Source organism: Coenobita brevimanus, chromosome 98, assembly GCF_032717465.1.
Source record: "Coenobita brevimanus isolate Jiangsu-jjx chromosome 98, ASM3271746v2, whole genome shotgun sequence".
NCBI classification, from domain to species: Eukaryota; Metazoa; Arthropoda; class Malacostraca; order Decapoda; family Coenobitidae; genus Coenobita; species Coenobita brevimanus.
The window spans coordinates 39,963,974-39,986,270 of record NC_137051.1 but is presented as its reverse complement, the minus strand read 5'-3'; the positions used below and the strand labels follow the sequence as shown (position 1 = coordinate 39,986,270).

Genomic DNA, 22,297 nt, shown 5'->3' with positions numbered 1-22,297 from the left:
ACTAGTGACTAATTACTTTGGTCTTAAATGTCTGGAATCTAGTCTTGGGCCTCTATATTCTTAAAAGGGTAATATAAGGCAATCAGTATTGAAGGGGTGAAGATGCCTTGATGATTATGTTTTGTGAAAATTGGTCTAAAATGTCTCAATATTTTTTGAGTGTGTAACTGTTAATAATGGCTCATTTACAACATACGAGGTATGAAAATATTTTCTTGGAAGTTATCCACAGGCTGAATATAAAAAAAAAATCTGGAAGGAAGGAAGGAATAATGAAGAACTAGCACCAAGCAATAATATGGCTATATGGTACTAAGGCAGAAGAGAGTAGAGGAAATAATTATATTAAATGTATGATGTGAAGAGCAGTAAGAAAAGTTAAAAAACTGGAAATAGAAACAGTGGGAGAGTCCCCTAATAAATCAGTATGCTGTAGGGGCTGACATAGCAAAGAAAGGAAGGGGAAAGCTGAAAGACGGTGTTGGAGTGTAGACAAGCAATCAAGAAATGGTGATGTACAATCACAGGGCAGTTACAGTGTGAACATACAGGCTGAGAGTCAAGGCTCATTAACTCATCCTGAGTAAGGCAGGTATGGCCCAAACGGAGACAAACAAGGATAGTCTCCCATCGACAACCTGGGTGGATTGATGTGCACCTGGCAAGAACAGAGGGTTTAACAATGACGTTTTTTGTGAACCTGCACGTTCCACAAGGACTACCGACATTTATGGAAGAGAGGTGACCTAGAGGAGAGAGTAGCAGTGTGCCAGTGAGTCAGCTTGTTCATTACCTGTAATCCCAATATGGCTGCAAACCCAGCAGATGTTTTTCCAAACAGAAAGGCAGAACAGCCACTCCTAAATTGAGTGACTATAGGATAAGTTGTGGTGTGCAAGGAAGTGACCAAGCTGGGAGAATCTGAGACAATAACAAAGGTGGAGGGAGAGAACCTAAGAAGAAACTTCAGTGCAAAAAGACTAGCATACAGCTCTGCAGTGAGAATACTTGCAACGGAAGGAAGTGTACTCTGGAAGGAGGAGTCAGGGAACACAACAGTGAACCCGACACCATGGCAAAATTTAAAGCAGTCAGTAGATATGAGTGGCACAAGAGTGACAGGACATATGTTCAAGAAAAAGGAAGCGAAGAGTATCTGGGAGAAGAAGAGACTTAGAACACTGGAGAAAAGAAGGGCAGACCACAGCAGGAGGCAGAAGCCAAGGTGGGAAGGAAACTGGACGTAGTGGAACGGCAGGAGGAAAGGTGAAATCAGTATACTGAAGAAGGGTGAAGACCCAAAGGGGGAATGGAAGAAGATGGGAGACCAGGTGAAAAAAGCATTGGAGAAGGTGAGGAGGATGGAGTGACTTTTTTGTAGGAAACTGATGGAGAATTGTAATGGATTTAATAGTGAGAAAAGACGATAAGAGAGGGGGAAAATGCCTGATTCAGCACAAATATTGTAGCATGAGTTGACCAAAAAGTACCAATAACTACAAAAATCTGGAAAATTTTGTTGAAGCATCTTATTTTTCATCAGCCTGCAGTTTCACTTTTTTTTTTTTTTTTTTTTTTTTTTAATAAATGTGAGGAGGAAGGAACCAAAGGCAATAAGCCTGCAAAACTGTTCCTTCTAAGAGAAAAACAAAATACAAGAGAGAGCCAAATTCAAAATCCGATCATTTTGAAATGCCTGGACACACTGCATTTCATTGGAAGACTGGAGATCATAGGAAGCAGGAAATACAGACAGAGGGAGACAGTTCCAGAGTTGACCAGTTGCATAAATGCAGTACTGGGAGTAATGGTTAACTCTTGCATTAGAGAGTTGGACAGAAAAGTGATGAGAGTTTGTTGCTAGACAGGTGCTACGCGCACATCGTAGAGGTGGAGGAATGCATGCAAACAGTTCAGAGGAGCAGTGACCACTGAAGAAGCAGCGATAGAAAAGAGATAAAGATGCAACATTGCAGCAAAGAGACAGAGGTTGAAGGGAGTCAGTAGGAGGAGGAGAGTTAATGAGATGAAAAGCCTTTGACTCCACCCTATTAAGAAGAGCTGTAAGTGGGGAGCCTCCCCACACCTGAGAGTTGTACTCAACGCAGGGGAGGATAAAACCCCTGTATAGAGTCAACAATTGTGCAGGGGTAAAGAAGGAACGGAGTCGGCTTAGCACACCTAATCTCTTGGAAGCAGATTTTAAAAGAGATGTAATATGATCTTTCCAAGATAAGTCCTGAGTAAATGAAACCCCAAGCATGTTCAAGGATGATGCAGGACTAAGCTGAACATTATTAAGCATTAGTGGGTATACCCGTATGTAAATACTGAAATGACATACACGCATAATATGTTTATATAAGTATGGTACGTGATAGATACCTGAGGGGAAAAAAATGAGAATGTAATTAAAGTTTATATTAATTTAGTATGATTTATGCTTTAGGGTAGTGTAAAACAATTTTAGTGTAATTTAATTCAATTTAACAGGAAGCCGTTTTAGAGAATGGCTTTGCCTATTCAACACTAACCATAACTCAATTTTTAAAAACTGGCATCTATACCCCTTCAATACTCAATGTCTCATATTAGAACAAATTATTATTATTATTATTATTTTTTTTTTTTTTTAGCTGTCATGTCACTTATCTGTACCTGTACTCATGAAAAAAAATTCTTAGCAAAAACAAGGCTGATACTATATGTTCTAAACCTGTACATGCTGTAATACTGTACATAAGGCAACCAAGATACATTTTGCTATGTAGCAGTGTACTGGTACACCTATTAACTGAAATGTCACATATGAAATTTTGAGATAAACCCACAACTTTTACTGTCTTTTACAACTACAATACTGCTACTTACAAACCATATTCTATCACCCATTTGCAACACTATCGAAATGTTTATTAAAAGAACTAAGATATTTAATAATACCTTCACAACATTTTACAGTAAAAACTTTTCATACAAATTATACCTGTGCTGAAGCTTTATGATGCACCACATAAAATATACCCGTAATCAGATCAAAAAATTCATGTAAAAAAATTATATACTGTGACAGATCTTGAGCGATGGGAAACTGATTATTATGGTAATTCCAATAACCATCCTGGAAAAGATCAAAGGTTTCCTTAGATTCTCCTTTTTTAACACACTGCAGTGAGCCAGTGACACATATAATACACAACTGCACCAGGATGGCATATCACTGTCAGTAACATATGGTTACACCACATATGGTTTTACACCACCAGATCTTGCCTATAAATCTCTCTAGTAATATTACAATCAACAATAGCCTAGAATTGAGCCATTATGCCCTACATGGGCTGACTTACTATTAAAAGTATGTACAGTATATATATATATATATATATATATATATATATATATATATATATATATATATATATATATATATTATATATATATATATATATATATATATATATATCTAGAGCCATCCATCCATCATCCAATCCTACGTTGCCCCGTGAGGAGCGTAGGAGCCCAGGGCGAAGCAGTTGGTCCTGACATTTAAGATGAGAGTGACCAGTCTCACTCATCCCTGAGTGGCATTACGTGAGCAATAAACCCTAACCACCCCTTGGATATAAACCTTCACAGGCTTAATCCGACTGGAGCGCAATTATTACCCACTAAACCACCAGGTGCCCAAATTTGGTTATATGGTTACCACCCAGTGTAGTAAATGGTTTTCTGGTGTACAGGAAACCATTTGACTTGTCACTCAGTGTAGTCACCCACAGGCAGAAGGAAGAGGAAAGACCGAAGGAAAGAAAGACAGAAGAGGGAGTGTAAAGTCACCCGTAGGCAGAAAGATGAGGAAAGACTGAAGTAAAGAAAGACAGAAGAGGATGGAGGGAAAGGAGGATGGAAGAGAGGAAAGAGCAGACAACCGAGAGCAGCACTACATCGAGTGAGTGGATGGTGAGCGTCCCCACCTACCACTATATATATACATATATATATATATATATATATATATAGGGTGTCCCTGGAGTTATGTCAAAAACTTTGAGAAATGACAGATGAGGGAATTCTAAGGAAAAAATGTTATATGAACATGTGTCCAAATCTCAACCATTACGGAGCTACAATTACTGATGACCTCATGGGCGAAAATGGTCTCCTTCATAATTCGCCCATAAGGTCATTGGTAACTGTAGCTCCGTAACGGTTGGAATTTGGACACTTGTTCATATAAAATTTTTTCCTTAGAATTCCCTCCTCTATCATTTCCCAAAGTTTTTGACTTAACTCCCGGGACACCCTGTATATATATATATATATATATATATATATATATATATATATATATATATATATATACAGTACATACAGTGTATGTATATAGATAGATAGGTAGATAGACTGATAGTTATATTTTGGTACTGCTCTTGCATTACCGTACTAAATATGTACAAAAGAAAATGGTTGGTGGGGGTGCTTACCATCCACTCACTCGATGTAGTGCTGGTTTTGGGTGACTGCTCTTTACCCTCTTCATTCTTTCCTTCTGTCCCCTTGTCATTTTTCCTTTATTCTTTTCTCTTCCTTCTGCCTACGGATGACCCTACTCTGAGTGGCATGCCAAATGGTTTCCTGTACACCAGGAAACCATTTACTGCACTGGGTGTTAACCATATAACCAAATTATGGCGCCTGGTGGTTTAGTGGATGATTAAGGCGCTCCATTCGGATTGAGCCAGTGCAGGTTTATATCCAAGGGGTGGGTGGGGTTTTTTGCTCACATAATGCCACTCAGGGATGAGCGGGGCTGGTCACTCTCATCTCAAATGTCAGGGCCAACTTGCCTAGCCACGGGCTCCTATGCTCCTCGTGGGGCAACACAGGATTAGATGATCATGATGATGATAAAAATATCCTTTGTCAAGGCATGGCAACATCTTAGAAGAATGGGCTTGCTTAAGCAAGTCCCATCTTGAGGTGCTAGAAGAATACATATAGCAAAAATCCGTTGTTTTCCTAAAACAAAACAACACATGTTTGGTTAGTTTTATATCACCTCCTTTATTTTCCAAATGTTTTCTGCTCTAAGATGCACATTCCACATTGAAAATTTAATGTACTGTGGAGACAAGAAAATAATGACAATGATGATGATGATGATGATGATGATGACAAAGATGTTCTCTCTCTCAACAGGGCAAACTAATCCTAATCACAGCCAAGCATCACTACCTGCATCACATAAGGCACTCTGTTCCCTTTCCAAGCCAAACAAAACCACAGGCACCAACTCAATTTGTAGTGACAGGCTACATGTAGTTATACTGTCACTCAAAAGCACCAGCTCCTTTCATATCAAAGTTGCTAGTGTTTACTGATAAGAAACCATTACTCATAATATATATCACAAGAGGTCAACAACACAATGTTCAAAACTAAATTCAGTATCATGAACAGCAAGCACACTGGCACTTAATGAAAAACACTTCACACACTTCAAGTGATAAAGAAGATGAACTATTGAGCACTGATGGCAACTTTAATAATACGAAAGGTGCCTAAGAAATAAAAACATCTATCATCTTAACATCAAACAAAAATATGTGGGCAATATAAGAATCGTTTTTCTTTTAATAAGGAACAGAATATTGCATCACAGCTACATCTTCCCTCACCTTACATAAAACAGATAAAAATTGTTTGTACACTTAATCACCATGAATTCTTTAATGCTGTTCCTTCACATTAATGCTTCAAGTAGGTATTTCTGCATCTTATTTCTCACTCATTCATATATATATTTATACAGCTTAAATTGACAAAAAAATATATAATTCACAAACACTTACACAAATAAATGACTGTACATCAAAAGTCTAAAATGTAAATCCATTTTGATACTTTAAGAAATGGTTGTTTTTAGTATATTCTTACTTCCTATGAGAAATTTCTTCAAGAAAACTGCTTGTGGGTCAGCCAGGAAATATTGTTATTATATATACTGAAGGGCGAGGGGGGAACTGAGTTGCTAGTATTCACAGGAACTACAATTCATTCAATTTAACTAAGCAAAAATTTTCATCCTTTTGCAGCTTATTTCCTGTAGCTCAATGGCAGAATTAGACAATAATATGACTCAACCTTCTTCCATACCCTGTCCTTGTTACTAGCAATATTATTGCTGGAGGGGTGGTAATTTTACACCTACTTAAAGTGAACAGCGCATAATCAGGCGTGAATCAATTGCCCCTACTGTACAAAGAAGCGTTGACTCACTTCTGAATGCTACCCATGCTCTTCACTAGGGTTCAGTCAGCGGTTCAACAGTAAACACTGCAGCTTCATAATTAAGTACTTCTAAAGGATAATGTTTTAAAGGCGTTACTTTCCAAAATTCAACAAAGTGGTCTGAGAAACTATCTGCTATCTGAATGGACATGACATCAATCCAAAGCTGGGTCTGATAATTTGAATTTTGTTCAAACAGGCTTCACTAATCTTCCTCAAGTTCACTGACAAGTCACAGAATACCATTATATCAGTCCTGAATGAGACAGCCCTTGCAGGTAGTGTAATCAGTATGGACGGTGGGTATTGGGGTCACATGCATAAATCTCAAATCAAAAAGTGCAATGTAAACACCTAATTTTTCAAAATAATTTTTGATGCGACAAAGATGGAACGTATCTGGCTTCCCTATATAGCTGCTGAATACACCCTATACTGTGTGATGCAAGCTACCCATGCCTAATAACTACAGGTGTTCCCTAAATGACCATAAAAGGTTTTGGAGTTTGGATTCCACTTTGCAATTTCAGATTTAAGATACGACCCTTATTGTCATAGTGATGATGTGAAGGTGTGAGGCATGTAAACCAACTGTGGACCTTAGGGACTGAACTGTCAAGTTTATGCCCACAGACAGACACATTAAAAACAATAAATAAATAAAATAAATAAAAAATAAAAACCCACATCAGAACAGCTGGCACAGGCAGAAGTATGGATCAATATTAATAAAAATTCTGACTTTTTACTACAGTAGGCTTCCAGTCTGCTTCCAGTCTTCTAATGCTTTCACACTGCCGGCCAGCACAAAATGCATCATCGTGCATTGTGTGAGCAGCGAACCCACAGCTCACATACAGTATATGGGAGTCTAGTGTACTGTATTCTAAGGGAAAAAAAAAAAATGGTAACAACAAATCCATACTACATAACCTTTTTGGTTCCAAGATGGCCCAGATCTAATGCATAAAACTAACCCCTTGAATCTGGTGATCTTTTGTTTGTCTATTCATGCCTTCTCTGGGCAATTTAATTCAACCCTGGAGAGACTTTTCAGGTTAGAGGGGCTGGATATAGCCTTCAATAACATCATCATTACAGATTCATTCTAACTTAAAATCATTAGCTGGTGGTTTGAGTTAAGAGATACATACAGTATGTCACTATACTGAAGGGGGTTAAATAACAACAATAGTGTATCTTACACAAACTTTGGTCCACAACTAATATACAGTACAGCAAGTCTTTGCTCCAACCTTGAAAGGGAAAGGTCTGGATAATGATGATGATGATACAGACAATCGACGATGACGATGATGAAGACGATGATGATGATGATGATGATGATGATGACAGACTAATAAAGACCAAAAAGAAAGTCATCCCCACTATATGTGATGTGTTTGAATATATCACAACTACTTCAAACAACCAGTATTGCAACTTTGGGGAACTGGCAAATCAGCAAGAGTTCTAGCAATGGAACTTCAACAAGCAACTTTTATGTAGTTCAGTGTGGATTTAATTGCAAAAAGGATAAAAACAATAGTAACTTATATCAAGGAATTACTGTGCTGTACTTTACAACTATACTGTACGTATATTATGCATTATGCCTCTGCCACTCGCCTTCTCTTAAAGAAGTAAGGAAGACAATATTTGTACTCTGGAAAAAGTCTGGATTGGCTGTAACCATTTTTACCAAAGAATCAAGCAGTATTCTTTGTATAGCAGTGTCAACAAGCAAAACCATCCATCTAAACCACTGCAACGAGGACCATTTAATCCCTTCTGTCTAATGATGTACCTTTTGCTAAAATTCTATTCTTTCTAACTTCAGACAATTTTATTCACCTTGGAACAGACTTACTGAACTGCCAGTGTTAGATTATAGCCTTCATGAAATCTTTCCCAGTAAGATATCTCCCCCAGGCAAAATTAAGTCATCAACTGGTTTTTAAAATAATACATTATTGGTAAAGAATATTCAATGTCTGACAGAAGGTGTCAAGATGAACTAGTAAACCTGATCTCCCTTCCCCAGCTACAGTTTTGTTTACCCTAGCTTGGCAGAGATTTTTGTCCTTTTGTGGCTTATTTCTGGTAGCCAGCTGAATGGCAGAACAAGTTAATGCTATTTTTCAGCATCATTTTCATAGCACTATTTCATGACTGCCACCACATTCTAGTGTTGATTTATCTTCTAGCTTAAAACTCAAGATGGGGAGATGGCACATTTAGGCCAAACTAAAGTGAATGCAGTATTGATGCTACTACCTCTTTCTCACCATCACTCCTGACTCGCCATGGAAGTTCCTGAGCCATTTGTTACACATGGCAGCAATGTGAGCTTGGCTGCTGGCATCTGCTGCTGCCTTCACACGTTCCACATCGCTGCGGCTCCCTTGGTGTACAGCAACCAAGTACGCTGAGCGCAGTCGCCCACACTCAATGTACACCTCCATCTGCAATACAACAATATGTCATTCTGCAAACCTGCGGATTAAAAACTGCACTAAGGTCACAGCATATAATGCAAGTAATTAACCCTTTCAGTCCAAGAAATTTTTAAGCTGAATACAATGAGCCCTGGGTTATGGTGCATAATTGGTACTGAACATGGCATATGGTAATGGAAATTGCGCAATAACGAATGCACAGAACCCAAGGGATTAATCTTTACTGGTACCTGGCATCCCAAGTGCAAGCCCAAATTTTCTCTTTTTCAACAATTTAGATTCACTGAATACACGCATTATATTATGGTAAGTATCAGAAACACTCATAGCCATGGTCAGGTTAATAGAAAGTGATGAAAAGGGCACAATAAAGAAGAAACATGTATGGCAGAGAGAACTGAAAATGGCTTAACCCGCCCCGTCCCGACGATGTATGGGTACGTCACCACGATTTGCATTTGCCAGTCCCGGCGACGTACCAGTACGTCGTGCAATTGCAAGGTACCTAATTTGCACAATTTTCAATTTTCGCACGTGATTTTTCGTATGTATACACGGGACACCTTCCTCTATTCCTGTACAAGATACCAAGCAGGGACAATGCCTTACACTGCATAACCTCCCCCCTCCCCCCCTCACGCCATTGTCTTGGCAAAGGACCTGTTACCAGTGACCTGGCTAGTAAAGTTATTCAGGGCCAGAGTGATTCCCCAATCGATGACAATGTGGAGGACAATGTTTACATAGCATTAGAAGAAGAAACAGCCAGAAATAATGATCAGGTAGTGTGGCAAAAATAGGTCAGGTATGGTGATTAGTTAGTGAGTGAAACAATGCTTATAATGCCTTTATTACTGCTTGAAAACCAATATACTGTCATACTACATATACATTCGTACCAAGTAAATAAATAAATACCGTTTATGAGTGGATAAAATAGTTACCCTCCCATAGAACTCGTTTTCTTTGGTGCCAGCATGTTAGAAAACCCACTCAGGTAAGGAGGAACTCCTACCTGGATTGGGCACTTTAAACCTCAGGTGAGCGATTTCTCTATGAATTTTCGATGTTTCTCACCAAAAGCGAAGGTTTTAGCCAAAAAAAAAAAAAAAATCGAAAATACCTCGGGACTGGGGGATGTCGGAGGTGCGGAAAACCTCGGGACGTGACGGGTTAATGTAGGGGGATTCTGAGGCTTGCAGGATGGCGAGTTAATCGTCTCCACCACCTGGGATTAGCTCCTTGTGCAGGGCCTCATCTTTGAATCCCTCAAAGCCATTAAAAACTAGACACTGTACCATCACTGTTGGCAGAAACCAGCTCAGGTGTGCGATAACAAGGTTTTTGAGCCAAAAAAATGAGCTAGAACAGGAGTGCACATTTTCATCTCATAGCAATGACTAAAACCACTATAACCATGGGATCACTGTAAATATATGGTGGATGAAGTGTGTGAAAGGGTACAGCAGGGAAGGAAGGTTGTTGGTACACTGAGAGCAGTGATGAGAAATAGGGAGGTGAGTATGGAAGTTAAGAAGTCACTGCATGATAGTATTGTGATCCCTACCCTGACGTATGGAAGCAAGGCATGGACCTTACAAGAGGGGAACAAGTCAAGAGTGAGAGCAGTGGAAATGAGTTACATGACAGGAGCATGTGGAGTGACGTGGAGGGACAGGTTGACGAATGAAGAAGTGAAGGAACGCTGTGGGGTGGATGTGGATGTGGTTGAGAAGATTAGGAGAAATACACTGAGGTGGTTTGGACATGTGGAGAGAATGGAGAATGAAAGACTGACTAAGAGGGTGTATGTGGGTGAGGTGGGAGGAGGGAGAGGGAGAGGTAGATCAAGGATGAGGTGGAGGGATGGAGTTGAGAGGTATATGAGGGAGGGGGGGGTGAGTTGGGGGGAGGGTAGTCAAATGGTGGGTGACAGTGCGACTTGGAGGCGTTTTGTCTGCGGCCACCCTTTGCGGGATTAGGGCGTCGGGCTATAGATAGATAGATGCCTAAATAATACTTTAGTGACAAATTATTGCAGATGTCACAAATCATGCAGTATATTACATACTAAAATTCACAATCCTATTGCTGTTTTCCTGTTTTTATTCATTATATATATATGAAATACTGATACTGTATGATATCCAATGTACTTAATAAATACTGTACTGGATCATTATCATTTACAGTACTGGAGCAACATACCTTTGCCTTGTCTGAGGAAAGAAGTTTGACAAGGGCATCGAGATGTGAACTATTAGTGGAGGCAGCTGCAATGAGTGTGGGTCGCAGAGCTGCATCACACACATCAGAAGTCACCATCTCCCACTCCTGCAATCCTCTTACCACTGCCTCCACCTGTTCCAAGCTACCCCTTTCCCACATTACTTGACAGCAGAGTGACACTAGCTTATCCGCTGGAAGACTTGTCCTTTCAACTATCCGATAAGCAAGGTTAAGACCATTGGCTACAATTGGTGTTCCACAAATAAGCAAGATGACTATGGCCAGTTTTTCATCATTGCCTGAGAGAAGAGTGGGAAGATGTTTGTGCTTCATGACACCCAGCTTATGAACTGTCTGAAGCAACACTCTTATATCATCCCCTTTGGATTCACAGCTGGAAATGAATTTGGTAACATCAATCTGAAGTGTAAGCATGTTGATAGTTTGATTGACCTGCCAGGGAGACATATTCAAATCATATGCTTTCCTTTTTACTGTGACAGGTGAGAGTGCTTGATCATCCAGGTGAGCTTGGAGGTGAGAAAGAGCAGATGTCACCAGGTCTGACCTGCTGGCTAGAGTGGCAAAGTTGGTGGCATTGTCTGTGTACATCCTTAAGAGGGTCATGGCTGCTCGCAATTTGTCTCCAAGGGCCTCCTGGAGTGACAGCAGGCAGTTCCACCACCCCTGGCGCTCCAGCCATCGACATCCTCCAAAAATGAGCTTCCCCCACCTGTTCATATGGGGATCAGAGGCAGAAAGGCTTGTTATGAGATTGCCATGTTGACCACGTCTCAGGCATGGTACCAACACGTCCTTTATGAATATTTCTCCTTTAACATTTTCTGACAGGAGGTACTCAACACACTCTTGCATCTGCCTGTTTCTCATGAAGTACTGTAGTGTCATAGCATGATTACCATACAAACTAAGATAGTACTTGCATTCTATATGAAATATAGGTTCAAGCCTGCAAGAGTTTGTCCTTCTGCTCCTTTGACCAGACAGCTGCCTCTGGTAGGGTTCCCTAATGGTGAGACTGCCATCTGCAATTCTGTGCAGGTTATTCAGTGTATGCAGGACAACCAAGGCTTGTGAAGGTGAGACTTGCGTGTGGTCAGCCATCATGACACTAGCACGAGTCCGCTGAGCTCGATCCATTACCTCCTGATCTACATGGAATGGATTAGTCTCCAAGTACTTTATGACCTCAGGTAAAAGTGAAGATTTGCAAGGTCTGTTCTTATCCACAGGTCTCTCAAGTACTCTGGAAAAACGTTCCCGTGCCCCTGGATAATCACCAGCTTTAAGTGAAGCCATGGCCCATGCTCCCCACACACCATTTGTCTCCAGGCCAGCCTTAGTGGACACATCTAAGGCCAACTCCCACATGTACTTCTTCACTAGGGAGTCACGAAGCCATCTCATGTGAACAAACTCCAATCTTAACTGCTTCTCCAACACTGACCCAACATCATCTTCACATATTAAATTTTTCATACGTAAATCTCCAATTAGCAGCATATTTTCTAAGGCATCCTCTGAGATCAGCTGATTGCAATTAGACTTTATCAAAACTGAAAGCAAATCTACCCACTGAGTATAGTACTCACAGAGTCCAATTCCCCGTTGTTCACCAACATTTCCAAACCTCACTTTGGCTGAAGTCAAGAGAGTCTGAATCATTGACAATATGAATGTGTGATCCACTGTTGCAGTTTTTGATTTAAAGGATGAAATGAGAAGAATGAATAAGCAGTGAGAGAGCCTGACAGTGCAAATGGCTGCGTCTCTGTGGTTGCAATGGAGAGCCAGTATAGCAAGGCAAAGGCTGAGAGATGGGGCATAGTCAAAGCTGAACTCATGCCTAATTATGTCATTATGGTGAATATCTGTAGTGAGGTACCATCCACCCTCACCCTCACTGGCCCAAGAGGCACCCCCATTGGCACTAGGATCCTCATCAGATCCCACTGACACTGCATCATACAAACCATCCCTCAGTGGCCGCACCTGAATGTATGTGTTCAGATTTATTTCCTTGGTCTGTTTATAACACTCTAAGCACACTCGCACCATCAAATCACCATAGCCCTGTACAGGACCACGGTGGCGAGAGCAAGAACCACACACCACACGGCCACACCGACGACAGTGATGGCGGCGGCAGAACATTGAAAAAATTGCAACTTCACATACTGGACACTTCCTTACTTCTGCATCTGGTATCCAATCCTCCTGACGGGGAGGTTCAGAGGGCATCACAAATTTTCTAGGCAGTTTATCAGTTGTTGGTTGAGACTTAAGGGTCAGCTGAACACCTGTTGTATCCAGTGATTTAGCTGCATAGGTTTCAAACAGCTGGTTGAGGACATGCCTGCTGAGACCATTGCATTCAACCTCACAAGCATCAGTGTTGCTGGATTTAAGCTGCATCTCAGCGTCAACCATGTCCAAGTACGGACCCAAAACTTTAAGAGCCTTTTCAATGGCTTCCAACCTGACATTCATGAGCCACTGCTCTATGATAAGATGTGGAGCTGATACTAAGTGACTGAGTTGGAATCTGTCTGTGGCTCCAGGTGCCACATCCTCCAAAAGAATTAGACCCATCACCTCTTGGAGCAGATTTCTCACATCTACTGGAGGCAAACCTGACCAGCCTTTGGTTTTCTTACTGCCAGTTGCTATTTGTTCATTTGTTGAATTCTGGTTGTCAAGTTCAGTATTAGCTTCCATCCCAAGTTGTGGGGTTTCTGAGAATTTTCTCTTCAAAAATTCTTCAATGAGGAATCTTCGTGTTGGTATACTAGGAAGCTTTTGAAGCAATTCCTTAAGAATGAAAGCAAAATCCTGATAACTTAGGATATTAATGACTTTCCTAGCAGAGGTGAAATCTGGGGTGGTCTTGTCTAAGACGTCCATGAGATAGCTTTGGTCAATCAATTGTCTTAACTCATCATCAGTCTGGTGATAGTCAGACCACTGAACACTGAGGCGGAACTGCTTCTTATGGATAAGGTGGTGAAGCAATTCTGCAGGACGCTCAGATGATACCACCTCCACATCCTGCCACTGACCACAAAATTCTCTTCCTACAAGTGCTATCTGCAAGGAGAATAAGTCTAGTTAGATGAAGATAATGTTCAAAACTACCATCATCATCATCATTATTGTTATCAACATTATCATCATCATCTCAAACCATATCATCATCATTCCAAACCATATCATCATCATCATTCCAAACCATATCATCATCATCATTCCAAACCTTATCATCCATATCATCATTCCAAACTTTATCATCATCATCATCATCATTCCAAACCTTTTCATTATCATCATCAACCCAAACCTTAGTCCCATGCAAAGAGATGGGGAGATATGGGATCTGTAAAAAAAAAAAAAAAAAAAAAAAAAAAAAAAAAAAAAATTGCTCAGTGAAATGGACAGCACAACATTCACACATCATTCTAGTCTTTGGAATTCTGGGTCCTCCTAAGAGCAATAATCATCTACTTTTATTTTTGAACTGCTTCGTTGCACTTCAAATAAACCTGTTAGACAGTCATTCCACTGGCTAAATACCAGAAAAAGGGGTGCAAAACCTTAGACATTCACTTCCTTTTTTATACTTCTTCCACCCATTTTGATCACTTTGCAATATAGATTCAGTCCTAGGGGCACCTGAAGTTCACTGCTTACATAACATTGTTCACGGATGACTGACTAAACTCACTAGTGCCTGGATTGAGCAGCCTAGCCCTAAGCCCTTATGCTTTTGATGGTGTAAAAAGGGCCTGAGTGATGGACACACATGGTGCACCAAGACTGTGGTTGATGGGATAAAGATGGTTATCGTATTGGATTAAATACGTCTCCAAATCATGACTGGGAATAATGAAGAACACCAACATGTTGGACTGAATTTACACTTGTCATTCTGGATGCCTCACCAAGCCTCCAGTGTAAAGCTGCTGCTATCGGTGTGATTATGAGGGTTTGGGTTGCATTCTTCTGCTAGTTAACTGCAAGTAGCTTTACGTAAAGTAGCAGATGAAGAATGAAAGGGGAAATTTTGGGTTATCATTAACAATGCAAATGCAAATAACCATCATTCCATCATCATCTAATCATGCAATGCAAATAACACTTACTGCAAAATATCTAAATTCCTTTCTTTCACCAAGCTCCTTTCTTATATTCACACCATTTCTTCATTTTCCTTCCTCTGCTCTTCAACCTTCACATCTCACCAAGTTTTTCCTTACTCTTCTTATCCTCCAAGCTCATCTCACTGTCACCTTGCATACAAAAATACAGCAACATGGTCAGACAATCATCCACACTATTTTCTCCTCACTCCAAAGTCAATGACACTGTCAAGCATCATCGTTTCTACAAGCACATCAGTAAAGGTTTTTCAACATTATCTCCAGCCTCTCTATACCAGGCAGTGTATAAGCACTGTATATAATTCTTGTGTGCTGTAATAATTCATTAACAATGTATAATTTATTTTCATGGAACATGTCCTTCACTTGTTGTCTGTTACCATTTTTCCAAGGTACTCAAAAATGACCCATTACATCATCCACAGGGCCTGTGTCAACTTTATCAGTTTAGATCTCCCATCACTGCACTACATAATTCCTTGGCAAGTATTTTGCTATCCTATTCTGCTGGCCTCAAAACCTGTCCTTCTTTCAATACCTCATCATTACAAAATGAGTATGCATGAATCAGTCATTTCACTAATTCACTCTTAAACTTGACACACATGCATCTTGAATTGGGTCATTAATACTAAGTCACTCCTCTCACCGTTCACTATTCATCCTCTCACCATTCATCATTCATCAACAAACCATCTCTGAAGTAGTCAAGTTACCAACTTACTCCCACTCATATTTGTCTCACACAGTCCTACTGCACTCTACCATACTTCCTTAAATACTTTCACTATTCTGATCTGATCTTTCACATTCTTCATTCACACCTCTAAAAATCAAAACACCCACACAAGTCTGTAAAGTTTTACTGGACCCCGGGAAGGCATGATATAGAAGCAGCACAAAGGAAAACGTTTCATGTTGCTAAGGCACTAAATTGAAATCATTAGCTTCTTTCCCTTCAAGACATTTATCAACAATAAGTCAGAAAATTTGACTCAAGCAATATAGACTCACAATGATCAAAGTACTGTATAACATGTCAACAGTACCATTTATGAGTTAACTGATATATACAGTAAATCCTGGATTTAATGCAATAATTCTGCCACTATCATGTGTGCTATATTGAATATTCAGCTAAACTGGGAAGATCCCTTTTTATGGCAATCTGGTCCCCTGTTTTATGCGCTTCTATATGTAAGGGGTCGTTGGGGTTTACTGCTCACGTAGTGCCACTCACAGATGAGTGAGGCTGGTCACTCTCATCTTAAAAGTAAGGACCAACTTGCATAGCCCCAGGCTCCTGCACTCTTCATGGGACAACATAGGATTGGATGATAGATGGATGGACGGATGTTGCATATATGCAATAACATGAGATAATGGCGCAGCCTCCTCTAAATAACATAATCTCACTGTAACATGTACATTTTCATGCATATAGCAAAATCTGTTCAAATTGTATCATTTATTGGCTTCAACATGCTTGCATGAGTTGACCTTGGTCACCTAATGGAGGCTCTCCAAACTGCTTGATCTCTGGCAGCCTCCTTATTCAATCCTTTTCCCTGTGGTCACACCCTATGAACTCTGTCAAATTAAAGAAATGAAGGAAACTTATGCACATAAATTGCAATTTAACAGAATTTAACCATGCTTTGGTCAGTATACCAGGCAGTGATTATGGACAAGGTTTTGTGTGCCCAATCAGAAGCTTGTATAAATCAGTGTGTATTAAATGGGGAATTTACAGAAGTTTTCAACTCTTGGATGATGGGAAGTTTCCTTTTGACCAGTAAATTGCTTTAGCATCAGCTGGAGTAGGTTACCATATGTCACTAGATTTGTGGCTACTGCCAGAACACAATGACTCCTCAGGTGCATACTTTGTATAATAACTGTAAATCCAACCTGGAAAAAAGAAACTTACTATTTATAAAAAACAAACAGTTAACACCAGGTACCTTGTCATACAGTTTAATGATGTCAGCTCTCCTAGTGGCCCAATCTTGCTTGTGTGTGGTGAGGTTGGGGTCATGAGCCACTAAGGTCAGAAGTTCTACAGCAGGGGTCACAGGCCATGCTCTGAAATGAATCATTACAAGATAACCATTAATTTTAAGTACACCTTTTCCAAACCTTTATGTTCTCATATTGGCCATCACCAAGCAATGAGTTTTTAACAAAGGCTGGCCATCATCACAACAAAATACAACACTGTCCACTGATAATGTAAACATTTATAACAAATTAAAGGCTGTTTGATTTCTTCCAATCATTCTCCTCTTCACAGAAATGTATCTTAGCCATATTTATTCAGATGACGCCTTCACTAGTAGTTTATCATCTCTACTTGATAAACATGATGTTTCCTATCATTTTTATGCTTGTGACACTCAACTTTTTGTTAAGATGATGGATCTTAATGATACCAAGAAGAAACTGGAATCCCTGATGACTGATATTATGGGCTGAATGGCAAAGAGGGGACTTTAATGAATGATGGCAAAACAGTATCATCATTATTCCTGGAAACAGCAAGAGTGGAAACACACATAATGCTCTGACTCTGAAGACTGGCAAATCACAACTTCATCCAACCAGTTCTGTCTGAAACTTGGGTGTATATTTCAATTCAAAGGTAAATTAAAGGGATCATATTAATCAAGTTGTCTGAGACTGAAATATGCACATAAAAAAATTGCACTCTAAGACAATATCTGAATAGGCATTTCCTCTTGGCACTTGCCTTTGCAATGATCTTTTCTTATATAAGCTACTGTAACTTGTTATGGACTGCCTTCTGAATAATCTACTAAAGAAGGTTTAGTCTGCGCTGAATTGAACTACAAGGCTTTCTTTGGCCTCCTTCCAAGAACTCGAACTACATAATTTCTGACTGAGTTCCACTGGTTGCTAGTAAGGGGAAGAACTGTACTTAAACTGTGCCTTATTCAAGGTTTTTGTGTTTGGCAGATCAAAATATCTTGCTGAATGGTTAAACTTCAGTTGGCAGGCCCAGGTGTGTTGTTACAAAGTGAAGATGACTGCTTGTGTCTTGATGCACCTGAAACTCTTCATCAGCCATCTTTCTCTGACTCATCATTTTTTCATACAGCCTCTAGGACATGCAGTAAAGTACCATTATCCATGAGGTTACTGACTTCTGCTGAATCTTTAAATGGGCAGCTCAAGGCCTTTCTCATTTCAAGAAACTATGATCTGGAAAAAGATATTGTGACATGATTATACGATTTAAGTGCTGCCACTCCTACTGATGAAGTTTATATTGTACAGGAGTGATGTCACAATTCTTGTAACTGTAAAAGCGTGAATGTGTATCAAGCACTAGTGAATTCCTTAAAGGAAGAACTGGCACTTTTGAAAAACAAAAGACCAGATTACTGCTAGTAGTAGTACAGTATAATCCCAGTTAACCAGGAAGCTTGGGGAATATGAATAAAAAAGACAAAGGTTGCTGAATATGCAACTCAGCAGCCACATACAAATGAAATGCATCATAGCACTGCACAACATCTGAACAATAAATCCCATATTTCCTGACATATAACATGCACTGGTGTATCATACGTGCCCATGATTTGACAAGGAATATTTAGGAAAAAATAAATACAGTGAAACCTCGATATAACGGACTTTAATAGACCGGAATCCACTTTTATCGGACTCGGGGAGCTACCAGACTAAATTCCTATATATCGGAAAAAGTCTGATAAAGCCAGGGGCAGTCTGGACTGCCTGACCACTGTAGTTGTGTTCACCACAATAAAGTAAATAAAAGACATGTTTATTAGTGTACAGTATACTGTAGTATTATTATATATATTACACCATTTGATTACTGTAGTGAAGTTATAACATAGTACAGTACTGCATTGGTAGTCAAAACAGTTTAAAAACTGTTCATGTAATCTAGACTAATGTCTGATATATCAGAAAAAGTCTGGATTAGCTGGGGGAAGTCCGGATGTCGCTTTTATCAGAATTTTGCATTTTTTGGAATGGTTTAGGCCCAAATTAGTCTGTTATAGGGAGGTCTTACTGTATATTCAATTTAATTTACTAATTATTCACATTCAATATCCACCAATAAGTTCTTTGGGAAAATAATTATGAATTAAACTGTAGTAATCTCTGAATTATCTGGCATAATTCAGCCAAACACCCACACGATATTGCAAAAATGCTGGATACCGTGTCGGTACCCCTAATTGGCTATCCATTCCGTGATGAGCTGGATAAAATGTCACCACCCTACGCTATCCATCACAATCCTCTACCCTAAAAACTTTCTTACAATATTACCCACAAGTAAAACAATAAAACTAAGCATAAAATACAATACTGTATTGATACAGTACATATAGTACTGTACAGTAATACAGGACTTAATATAATAATACTGTTATCACCTAGTGCTGGCATAGACAGAACGTAAATATGCCCAGATACGTCCTCACCATATGGTGGCCATTGCACTAAAGCATAGAGCACTGAGAGGCCACATGGTTAGTCACAAGTAAAACAATAAAACTAAGCATAAAATACAATACTGTATTGATACAGTACATATAGTACTGTACAGTAATACAGGACTTAATATAATAATACTGTTATCACCTAGTGCTGGCATAGACAGAACGTACATATGCCCAGATACGTCCTCACCATATGGTGGCCATTGCACTAAAGCATAGAGCACTGAGGGGCCACATGGTTAGTCACAGCACGACAGCAACAAACAACGCATGAGAGGCCACAGACTAAGTTATTGCACTAGGGTTTAGCCACTGCATGAGTCACAAGAGCAGAGCACAGATATGTCCTCATTGTACGGCATCCATGGAAGAATTTAGAGAGCGACAGTAGGCTTGGTATGCTAAGTGGGCTGCTCCCGCAGCACATTATGATTGACTGGCGCATTGCAGGGTCTGCCCACACGCCAATTGGATCCCATGTCTGAGCCGGATGATACACCACACTGCTGGAAAGTGCATAATACTGCTAACTGCTTCCCGTCTCTGGACCAAATATTGCCTAATTTTGCCAGATATTGTTTTAACCCGCGGCGTCCCGTCGACGTACTTCCACGTCCTCACGTTATGTCACTGCCAATCCCGTTGACGTACTTCAACGTCCTGCAATTGCAAGGTTCATAATTTCCACAATTTTCAAAATTCGCGCGAGATTTTCGATTCGCCCACGTACCCAAGCCTCCCCTACCTGCCCCCAGGCGGGCAGCGTCCCAGACCCCGCATGACCTGTGCTCGCCCTTGTCTCGGTCACTCACCTGTTAGCAGTGACCCAGGTCAGACATGGCGCGTAAAGGTCTCTCAGACGACGAAATACAATCCGCCCTGGATGCCTTCACTGGAGATAGTGATTCTCCACTTGATGATGATGTGGTGGATCGAGATTATGTGCAGCCTGAGGAGGAAATAACAAGCAGTGATGAGGAGGTCCCTTCGCCCCGGAAAAAGCGGTATGTCACGTATCGTAAGGCAAGGGAAGGCCAGCCTGCACCCAAAACACCTGCATGGACCACTCTCCATCCCCTAGAGAGAGATTCTGATGAGGACGAGGATGAGGACGAGGACGATGACGATGACGGCGGCTTAGGACGTGATGTTGCCTCGTGGTTGGGGAAGGAAAAAATCTCACCCCGAGGATCAGAAGGTGGGGCGAGAAGGCAAATAAAGTATGGCCTAGTGTTTTGTCTGGGGAAGGCGAAAGTGGTGTGGTGGGAGTGCGGGGTGAAAGGGAAGTGGTGTGAGGGAGGCAGCACGAGCGCGTGGTGCACGTAGGCCTAGGGGAGAGGAGGTGGAGCCACTCCCCAGCACGTCTTTCGCCATACAATATTCACAAACTTCCTCCACACAGCCCCAGGATGTGGGGAAAGGAAGGAAAGGGAAGGGAAAGGGTAAAGGAAAAGGGAGAGGGAAGAGAAGTGCGAGTGATGAAAGGCGCCGCTCTCCACCCCCCCCACCACCACCAATGTTGCGTTGTGCCTTCAGCCATGTTTCAGAGAGTACCATAACTTCCTACACTACTGAAACTGTGTGGGATGGCGATATGATGCTCAGTATAATGGTAAGGCCAGTCAGTATGTGCCAAGTCTTATATAAACTTGAAACGGGTGTAATGTTTGCATGAAAGTAATGTATAAGTTGAGAAATAGTGTAAGTTGAACGAAGTGATATGAAAACTACACCCACTGTATAAATCTGCGAAAATATGACGCTCAGTATAACACTCTGGTCAGTAAATATGTGATAGCAAGAATATAAAGTGGAAAAGGGTGTAATGTTAACATGAATAAAACGTATAAGTTGAAAAACAGTGTAAGTTGTAATAATTGATGTCATGAGTACACCCACTGTGTAAATCTGCGAAAATATGACGCTCAGTATAACACTCTGGTCAGTAAATATGTGATAGCAAGAATATAAAGTGGAAACGGGTGTAATGTTAGCATGAATAAAATGTATAAGTTGAACAATAGTGTAAGTTGTAATAATTGATGTCATGAGTACACCCACATTCTGGTCAGTATGTATGTGATAGGAATTATATAAAGTGGAATTTGTTGTAATGTTAGTAGTAAGGTATTTTATAAGTTGAATACTAGTGTAAGATGAAACAAATGATATCGCGATAACACTCCCTGTGTAAGTACGCGCTAATATGACGCTCAGTTGCATCGTAAGTTCTGAAATTATGTGATATCAATTATATCAAGTGTAAACATGTGCAATGTTAGTGGAGAATTATTATATAAGTACAAAAATAGGTTGTAAGTTGAAATAGTAGTCATAGCGACTTCACCGTGTGTGTTATTATGCGCTATTATTACGCTATATATTTACGTAAGGCCTGAAATTATCTCAAAACAGTTCTATAAAGTTGAAAAGTGTATAATGTTACTAGAAAAGTATTATGTAAGTGGAAAAAACACAATACGAGTTGAAACAACATGTCACAGCGAGTTCACTCACTACGTAAATAAGCGCTAACATTACGCTAAATGTTATCAAAAGGCCTGTGAATACGTAAAAACAGTTCAATAAAATGTAAAATGGTATAATGTTATTGTAGAAGTATTATGTAAGTAAAAAA

General features: G+C 40.1%; 1 protein-coding gene across 1 annotated transcript in view; it reads right to left on the bottom strand.

Annotated features, from left to right (window-relative positions):
- The window catches only part of Sptz (zinc finger FYVE-type containing 26 spastizin), a 109,441-nt gene that overhangs the window by 6,192 nt on the left and 80,952 nt on the right, over window positions 1–22,297 (bottom strand). Inside the window, exons 5-7 of the mRNA XM_080283608.1 lie at window positions 17,125–17,245; window positions 10,962–14,090; window positions 8,583–8,759 (exon numbers count right to left, since the gene is read on the bottom strand). Of these exons, the coding sequence (XP_080139734.1) occupies window positions 8,583–8,759; window positions 10,962–14,090; window positions 17,125–17,245 (3,427 nt within the window). The remainder of the gene's footprint in view (window positions 1–8,582; window positions 8,760–10,961; window positions 14,091–17,124; window positions 17,246–22,297) is intronic.